Genomic DNA, 9,657 nt, shown 5'->3' with positions numbered 1-9,657 from the left:
TAACACCCATCCTCTTCACACTGCACTGGCTCCCCGTTACACGGCGTTACAGCCAGGATCGACTACAAGGTCCTGCTGATCACATACAACTGCATAAACGGACAGGCCCCTCCCTACCTACAGAAACTAACCTCCACCCACACCCTCAGATCTGCAAATTAATTCCTGCTCCAGGTTCCTGACACCAATCTGCGCACCATGGGGGACCGGGCCTTTTGCTCGGCAGCACCACGCCAATGCAACAGGCTCCCCATGGACTTGAGAGTGCCGCAGACTGTGGAATGTTTTAAAACAGGCCTGAAAACCTTGCTGTTTCCGAAGGCTTTTTCGTGTTGAACTGTTGTCGCTTTGCACTGTTTTTTGATAACCCTGTTTTTAACCTTCAATGATTGATTATAATTATGGGATTCCTTGTGAATGGAAAGTGCAATACAAATAAAATTCATTATTATTATTATTTTACAGGAACCATGTTTTGTCCTGATTATTCCTTTGTCCTCTTCCTTCCTCCTTTGTCCTATACTGTAGTCATTCAACCGATGCCCTTCGCTACCCAGAGAGACTTAACATTGAGTGAGCAAGCATATACTGTAGCTGCCCTTACGGTTTTGATATTATTTTTCCACTTTTGTTTTGTAGTCGAGTAAAATAATTATCAGGAGCAATTATTTATTATCGTTTAATTACGCTGCCCTCTTCCTGTCTGTGTGTCTTCCAATGTCTGACATATGCCAGATGCTCCATGCTGTTGCCTCACTGAGAGACCACAGGGGCTGCCTACAGATGGGAGCCCAGCGGAGAGGCCAGATGAGGGAAAGGGTGAAAGAAGGATAACATACTGTTGAGAGTGGGTGGCAAGGAGAAGAACTGATTAAAGGACTGGGGACAGCATTAGAGGGTGTGTGTGTGTGAGAGAGAGAGAGAGAGAGAGAGAGAGAGAGAGAGAGAGAGAGAGAGAGAGAGAGAGAGAGAGAGAGAAAACCTTGTATGTCCAAAACTGTTAATCTCAACAAAAAAGAAAATAAATGTAGGCCTACTATGTTTTTGAATGCTGTTCTCTCATGTATTGTGTCAGTTTTGTTATAATTAGTGTTCATTAGTGTTCGGATAGAAAATATAGCATCTCTGCTAAATCCAGTGTATTTACGCTACATTTGTAGTAATGTTCATTAATATACCAAATAAACCAATAATGTAAAGTATAAGTAAAGTAAGTAAAGAAATTGCGGAAATGGAAATTGCGGAAATGGTAATTGCGGAAATTGCTCTTCACTTATAGCTATCTATTTAGCTATCTATTTAGCTATCTATGTTTACATTCTTGTCATTTGTTTAAATTATTTTCACAGAAATAGACCCAAGGACCCAGAACGGCCTCTTCTTTAATGACCGATAAATTCAGACACATACGGTACGGTAGTGGATATCAGAAGAGGGGAAAACTCATCATTGCAAAGCATTTATCTCTGCAGGATTTTGAAGTGAGTGTGCCCGCCTGCGATTGTTGCTGACAGTTACTTAGATTCTGCAAAGTGTCACACTCCATAGAGTCGAATTTCAATTTCCAAACAGGGTTTAAAGTGATTCAGTGATAGTTCTCAGTAGAGCTCTGCATTAATACGTGTATATTCCTCACTCACTGCCATGGCTGCCTGCAAGGCTTGGCAAATACATAATCATCATCCGTTGTGGTTACCTGTGGTCGGTCCAGGGATTGTGATCGTTGTGTACTGAAGTGTAGTGTGCCGTTTCTGTTCCTCAGCACAGTAACAAAGGGAAGGGATTACACTCGCCATCTTCCCTATAGAGGTTATACGGCAGCTGACCAATTAGCAACCAACTCAAGAGATTAAACCTTGGACAGGTGAGCTGAGTTGAGTTTAAGATTCCCTATTTCAGAGTGATACCATAGTGGCTGCTGTTTTACCCGAGTCCTGTTCTGAACTATCTGGTATCTGAATGATTTTTTTTTCCAACTATAGATAATACATCTGATTAATATAATTATGTGGTATACAGCACATCAGTCATGTTACAGACAATCCTGAGGTTGTCATGTTCTCTGTTCTGGTCCCTCTGATGTTACAAGACACACATCATGCACGTACACGAGATACACAATATTGAAATGATAGACCGATATCCGATCTCCGATTATTTGCACGGTCATATCGGCCAATACGGTTTCCGATATATTACATTATTATATTTATATTGAACTAATCATTGAATAAAAAAATAATAACTAGATAAAGTGCCCCTCGGGGCACAGATCACCACCAGGGCAGATCAGGTTGTGGCCTCCTGGTGGTGCTATAATAGGCCAATGTGAAAAGGTCCCATTTCTTCTTATGCCTTGGATGGCAATTGGATGATTTGAGGCATTTAGTTCCAAAAATGGGTTTTGCAAATTGCACGCTGTGTTCATGATTTGAGGCTTTTTGTTCAAAATGGGCCAATCCTGCAAACTTTGAAAGCCAATGTTAGCCAATTCGGATGGAATATGAAATATCGGACAAATCCGTCTTGAACACATGACTATAGAGATAGTGTGTAACAATTTGCGGGATTTTCGGACAGAATCTGGAGGAGTAATAAAGAAAAATGTTTTTCAAAAGTCGGCCTCCTGGTGGCGCTATAACAGGCCGTTCTGGAGAATTTGGGGCGGAGGTTCATCTTGCATCGACCGGGTTAACGGTGCCAGGGGTTTGCTGTACACAGCTGGACGGACGGACACACACACACACACACGGACGGACGTGCAAAACATACTCACTCCCCATGCCTTCGGCCTGGTGGGGACAATAAATTGCTGGTGAAAGTAGATGGTAAGCAAGCCCCCCAAACAGCTGACGCTCTTAAAGAGACAGAGACAGGCAGACTGCTCTTGCTATGAGAGTACAAAGCCACTGATGGTCACATTATTATTGCAACATCAATATTGGTGAAAATAATCAGATTATTTCGTGACCAATTCGATACCGATATGGCATTTTTATGGCACACACACACACACACACACACACACACACACACCTCTGCCATCACCACGAACAACAACAAAACTACAGCAGCACAAAATAAATCACAGTATGACAAATGCAAAAGAACATTTTTACTGAAAATTGTTATAGTGGTAATAAAGCCATACCAGTAGGAGCATCTACAAAGTATGTAGATCCTATTCAGGACAATCATACTGTAAGGGAACATGAGCAGTTCATCTGAATAAGTATTCATTCATGTTTAATTCATAAGCTGAATAAGATTTCATTCAGACACAACCTGGACACAACATTTACATTTCATAATTGATGTTGATACAAGGCCAGGACATTGTAAACCACATCTGCAATGCTTATGCTTAATGTATTTTCCACACAAATACATTCAGGAAAGGGTCATTTAGCGGAAATGACAAAACTTAGATGAAGTAGCTCACAAACAGAATCTGCAAAAAAGCAAGTTCTCCATTAAGAGTCTTTGATCACATTCCCAAGAGTCTATTTATTTAAGCACACAAGGATTGGACTCAAACTCGAACCATTCTCCCGAGGACTACGCCACAGTCTCTTTCTTTGCAGTAGGTTTGGGTTGACAGAAGATACACACCGATGCTGCCCTGCTGGCAGGTCGCGACCTTTTCCTTGTGGTTTTGTGACACTGCAGGGAGATACCCAAGTCCTCCATGATGGTGCTAAAAGACACACACTACCAAAGAGAATAACAATGAAGGCATGCTGCTTAACCACTACTAATACAACTGTCCATTGAGTCCCTGCACTGGCCTTGAACCTCAAGGCCACAAAGGCTTTTTTTATTATTTATTATTCTTATATTAATATTTTATTTGAATGTATTACAGTCCAGTAATATATGTATTATTTTGTTGATGTATATTGTACTGCTGCTGTTAGCACAGCCACAGACTTGTGGAACCTCTTGATTCTTTACTGGTGCCATGAATGTTGAGCCATAGCGACACTTTGGCCTGGGTGAGTTTTAAAAGGATTAAATCCCTTTCAATACAGGATTATAAAATATTTAAAGCGCAGGAGCTAATATGCTCCAGACCTACATTAAGGTCAGTTAACATATTTCTGCTATAAAACGTAACAGTGGCTTCGAAGAGCTCTTCTGCTGCTTGATGCCAGGGGACGTCTGTGCACTTTACTGGTCTTGGCACTTGGCAGACACCATGAATGCAAATAAGGTGTTGAAATTTAAATCATGCATGTTCATGTAAAATAGTTGTATACTGTGTCTTGTGCTTTCAAATCCAATTACACAGACAGGAGACAATGGAAAATATCTGCAGCCCAATGTCCAAAATGAATGCCAAATATGATGAAGTCATACATTACTTACGATAAATTTGATTTACCAGAATAATGCATAGTTTTACAATTTTCATTTACAATTTTCAATTTAGGCATTTGGAGATGCTCTTAATGTAGAGCGATTTACAGTAAGCAAGGTATTCGATTCACATCACCATGTTTGTTTAATATTTTACCTTTCTGGAGGGAATTACACAAAGTGAAAAAAGAAACGTATGTCAACATTTATTAGATTATCGCAATTGCAAAATTGTAAAAATTGTAAATGGATTAAAAAAATTGGTTGATCCAAAGAGAACAGGCATTACTTTGGCACCAGACCAATAGAAATGCACATAGTTATCCATAGCACAAATTATTATTGTCATCCGATCCGATCCGAAGTCCAGAAGCCTAAATACTTCATTGACCGGGGTCCCACACCTCTATAACAAGTGGGGGAAAAAATCCCAATAGAAGGGCAGGCAGACCACGGTTGTTAGTTATATTGTATTAACATACTCTACCATACAGATTGGTCTAAAATTATGTTTTGTTCACAAAAAACGTTATGGATTGCGGCTTTAAATATTCAAAGACACAAAACAATGTTGGATTGCTCATTGATGGACTGGGCAGAAACTATCGTTTTGTGTTACAATATGCTAATAGTGTACCACATCTATGAAATTATTATTATTCTCGCAATAGTACTAATGCAAGATAGGTGCAGAGTAAAAGCATGAAGGGGGGCTTTCACAATGGCTACCACTTAAGATGTGTTTCATTGCCTGATGACAAGTTCAAGCCATGGGGCGGCCACTGAAGACCCTGAGAGTCTGTATCGCTCACTGACTCCATCCATCATGTTGTCTGTTAACGTTGCCTTTGCCCAGTGCTGCCAAAAAGGGGTGAAAAATTATCGAGATTCCAAGGCCCTTGTGTTGACAGGGGGACAGAAGATTAGGATGCTTTTATTTCATAAACATTGGGTGTTCAATCAATGTGACATGCCATTGATCCCGGAATTCCAGCAACTCTGGAGTTTAAAAAAATGTGATCAAGGTAGATAAAAGTTTGACAAAAGTTCTAAATCTTTCTAAATCTGCAAGCTTAGCTTGTACAGTAGATGTTTGATTTTCCTTTCTCGCTGTTCATTCTATGACAAGGTACAGTATATAGGGGCCAAGTGGTTAAGTCTTTGCCAGGCATCAAGTAAAGTGCACAGCGCCATGCAAAATAAGTGAATGGATGAAAGAGTTGTCTGTTATGAAGCATGACAGTTTTCAATCTAGAGTGATTTGCAAATGTATGGATTCATAAACTGAGAAAGTTGCAGTTCACAATGAGCACCATTCAAATGAAAAATGTTTGACCCATGAGAAGAAGTACATGAAAAGAACATTTTAATCCTGTCCAAAGATTTAGCCAAATATTAAATCAATGACTTTGTAATTAAAATTGAGCGTTTGAATGTAAAACAGGCTTTCAAAGACGGTCTGAAGACTCCCAATCTGGTGTAACAGATTACAAGAAAAGTAATCTGCAAAGTGATTGAATGCAGCCACATAACAGGTCAGATTATGACAGGATACAGATGAAATAAAAAGGAGTTTATCCACGTTCAACCTGTCAGATCTATAAGCTCACAACCCACCGTGATGTGAGCTTGTAGGTCGGCTGTTACTGCACAAAGGAATGTATATAGGCCTAGGGCTGAAGGGGTTAAGGTGATACGTATTTGGGATTGGCTCAAGGGAAATGCCGCTGCGGATGTATTTTTACTTGTAACAGCAGGGGTGAAGAAAGGAGAGAGAGGAAGGGTGAGAGAGATCTGGTTACAGGTGTTGGTCTTACAAACCTATATTCTAGCATGTCTGCCTGTGTATGTTGCCATGGCTACTCTATGTCGTCAAGTAGCCTGCCATTCTCCAGATCAGTGGATAAGGAGGTGCCTGAGGAGGATGTGGAGCCATGACGCCGGAACTGACGGGACTGCACCCCGTAAAAGAAACAAAAGGCCTGAAGCCAGCATGCACAACACAAACATCAAGACAACAGAGGGGGGGGGGAGAACAATGCACGTCAAATCAGATATATGTAAGCAAAGCCACGTGCCACGAGCCACACTCAATCTCTAAACGACTATCAATACACTAGCACTAACACAAATATCCACCCAGCTAGATAACCACAAAGAAGAAGTTATTGAACAGCAGGCAATCATAAAAAATGTCAGGTGTGTGCATGCAGGCATGATGCAATGATGAGCATGACATACAATTATTTGGTGTCACCTTGTGAATGATCAAATACTAAAGCGTAATTAATTTTTGGTAGAAAGAAAATATGGAAAGAAGAAGCATATTGATGAGGAAATGCATCAGATATCTGTCATATTGAATGTCAAATATCTTGACTGTTATAGTAGTTTATTATCTTTTTATTGTGTTGAATAAAGGTTAATAAAGGATTGAAGGATAATAAAGATATCTCAAAATGAACCCCATCCTGTTTTAAAACAACCACACTGTGATACAGAAGCCTTGTCGTAGTCACAAACCTAATGAAACCCAACGCAGTTAGTGTGCCCCGTCTCCACAGCTTAATCACATCGTCTTCCTCTGACGTTTCATCATAAAAAGCGAGTGTGTACTGTACACATGCAGGTGTATGCTTGCGCAATCAAACCACTTACAGTACGTCTTCTGGGGGGTGGGGGGTAAAAACCTGCTACTCAGTAGTAGACCCTCAGTCTCACTCACCTCCTCAATGTCAGCATTCCTACGAGCCTTGTAGATGAACTCCCCGATGGCCACGAAGACCGAAAAAACCAAGCCAGCTGCGAGGACGATGAATATGCCGCCGATGTTCTCAACGCCCAGGGCGCTGGCCTCCTTGTTGTCCTCCTCCGGACAGCCGTTCCCCCTCCACCATTTCTCTTTCATCATGTGCAGCTTTCCCTCCTCCTGCAGCTGAAGGATGGCAATGGTTATCTTATCCCTGTATGGGGAACCTGAGGAGAGGTGGAAATTAAATAGTGTCATTTGGTGCTTGACAAGATGAGTTAACCACATGAACCCTCGCATCCCTATTCTGGGCATGTCATAATAGGTGAAATGATGTGAACATTTGGTGAATGAACATAGCTGACAAAAGGAAGTGACCAAGTAGGCCTATAGACCCCTGGGGGACCCCATCAAATTGTGTTTAAGGGTGTGAGCACCGTGATGAAGGTTCATGCTGAAACACCTATGTAGGTTTTTAAAACTTTACGTAGATGTCAGCCTAAAGGTTTTAAAAACTTTAGTGCCTTGAACTATAAGAATTGACTCCAACGAGCAAACTTATAAGGATCCATCTGAGATCTAGCTGTACTTGTTCACTCAATTGTTTCTTATCCAGTAATGTATTTGTGTTTATATTGTATGTTATGTTTACTGTAATTACTAATCAGTGAGTTATTGGAAAAGAGAGCTTGCTCTCAAATTACTTCCCTGAATAAATAAAGGTTAAAGAAGAAAGAAAAGGAAAGCACAGTTTCATAGGACATGCATTGCACACACAATGATTATAAGGATTGGATGAACAATAACAAATTATCTGATCATCTCCACAGGCCAGCAAGAACGATGGTGACTGAGTACCTCATGCTTAATTTATGCACAAAGTAAAACAGTTGCAAGTTAACACAAGCTTGTAGATTGGCTATTCCAGGATCAGCATTAGCTGAGACACAAATTGAGACACAAAGTGAATGTGTAACTTTTGTAATGAGGCAGTCGATCTGTCTGGTTGGGTATACAGCATGTACCACTCTGTCTGCAAAGACTCAATACCCTATTATCGTCAAATCATAGCACAAGTCCAAAAAAACATAATAAAGCATGGGATTGCTAACACAACATCTGACGTATATGGTAGAAGGTCAAAGCTTGTCTCAAACCATTGCATCAAAGGACCACTTCACCACTTTTCAACCCATCTTCATATCCTCACTAATGATCATGATGAAAGAGCACAATTTTTTTCTACTCAGTCTGTGTCTCATAGGAGGGCTGTGGGCAGTTCAGCAACAGTGACATCATCGATGGAGAATCCAAGCTAATAGAAACTGCAGGCTTTCTATTCCTGAAAAGTTGCAATGCGAAAATGGAAGCCATCGTTCTCGAGAAAATAAAAATCTCTTATTTGTCATCTTGTTTAAAAAAACAATGATGTCACTGGTGGACTGGTTTCTGAACTGCCCACAGCCCTCCTATGACACACAGACAAAGTAGAAAACAATTATGCTATTTTATCATGAACATTAGTGAGGACCAATTATACAAGATTGGTTGAAAAGTGGTGAAGTGGTCCTTTACGTTTCCCAGACAACTTAAGATAATAATGAAAGCTGATGTCAAAGTTCATTAATTGTGCAGCCCAACTATGCACACCTCTAGGTTGCCCATGCTTGTAGAGCACATGTACACATGTCTACATGTTCTCAGCTCTCCTCACCTATGGGGGTTCCCACCCCGTAGCCCTTGGAGTCAATGAGGCCTCCTATCTGTGTGAGGTTACAGTTCCTCTGGCTGATGTACTCTATGCTAGTGGACTCCATCAGCATGGCGTAGTCCGTGGTCAGGACGCGTGTTATGCCTTCTCGGTTGTTCTTCACCAGGGCTGTGGTCCTGCTGCTCATGAATGCCCACATCTTTTCATAGGTGGAGATCTTTGATTTCTGGTGGAGAGACACAAGAGAGGCAAAGCATAATTTTCTCTCTGGTGACTTGCGTGTATTGCAGCTGCCGGGCCACCAGAGCGCTTGGTGGAGGGGGCGGCTAACGCCATTGGCTATGGTGATGCAGACATGGATACGTTTAGAAAGTCCCACATCTGAGACCATATAGGTGTGACGGCAAGGTCACTATCCATCTCAATCCTTCTTACTCAGACGCCCATGAGTCTCTGTCTCTAGACACTAGTGCACAGTTCTCTCAATGCCAATTACTGTAGCACTCTACAACTCTCTCTCTCTCTCTCTGAGCATGCCAACTGGTGCAGTCAAGTGTTTGATAAGGGAGCCCAGTAGGTTTGGTAGAAGTGGTGGTAGCTCAGATGCAAGATTTCAATCTGAAGACAACAGTGATGAAAAGCAAACAAACTTAAAATAGCATGTTGCCAAGTCGCTTTTCACACAGATGAACAGGCTGGATTGTGAACTCAAATGTGCCACAGAGAGGCATCCCTGTGATTTGGTAGGGAATTAGTGCTGGGCAAAAAAAGGAAAATGTGGAGGGTGGATACACAAATAAATAGTTTATCGTTGACTTTCTGATCTCTGATCCCCTTG

The 9,657-nt window shown here is 41.2% G+C and overlaps 1 protein-coding gene across 4 annotated transcripts in view; it reads right to left on the bottom strand.

The window, feature by feature from the left end:
* Nucleotides 1–3,192: 3,192 nt before the first annotated feature.
* Nucleotides 3,193–9,657, bottom strand: part of LOC308326950 (glutamate receptor ionotropic, kainate 1-like) — a 49,520-nt gene continuing 43,055 nt past the window's right edge. For all 4 annotated transcript variants that reach the window (XM_080780042.1, XM_080780044.1, XM_080780043.1 and 1 more), the window contains 3 exons: nt 8,823–9,045; nt 7,085–7,335; nt 3,193–3,711 (listed from right to left, as the gene is read on the bottom strand). In XM_080780042.1, coding sequence (XP_080636168.1) covers nt 3,559–3,711; nt 7,085–7,335; nt 8,823–9,045 — 627 coding nt within the window. In that variant the 3' untranslated portion in view covers nt 3,193–3,558. The remainder of the gene's footprint in view (nt 3,712–7,084; nt 7,336–8,822; nt 9,046–9,657) is intronic.

Source organism: Protomyctophum bolini (assembly GCF_963924005.1).
Source record: "Protomyctophum bolini genome assembly, chromosome: 13".
In the NCBI taxonomy this organism is placed as follows: Eukaryota; Metazoa; Chordata; class Actinopteri; order Myctophiformes; family Myctophidae; genus Protomyctophum; species Protomyctophum bolini.
The sequence above is the reverse complement of the archived record's forward strand: the minus strand, read 5'-3'. Positions and strand labels throughout refer to the sequence as shown.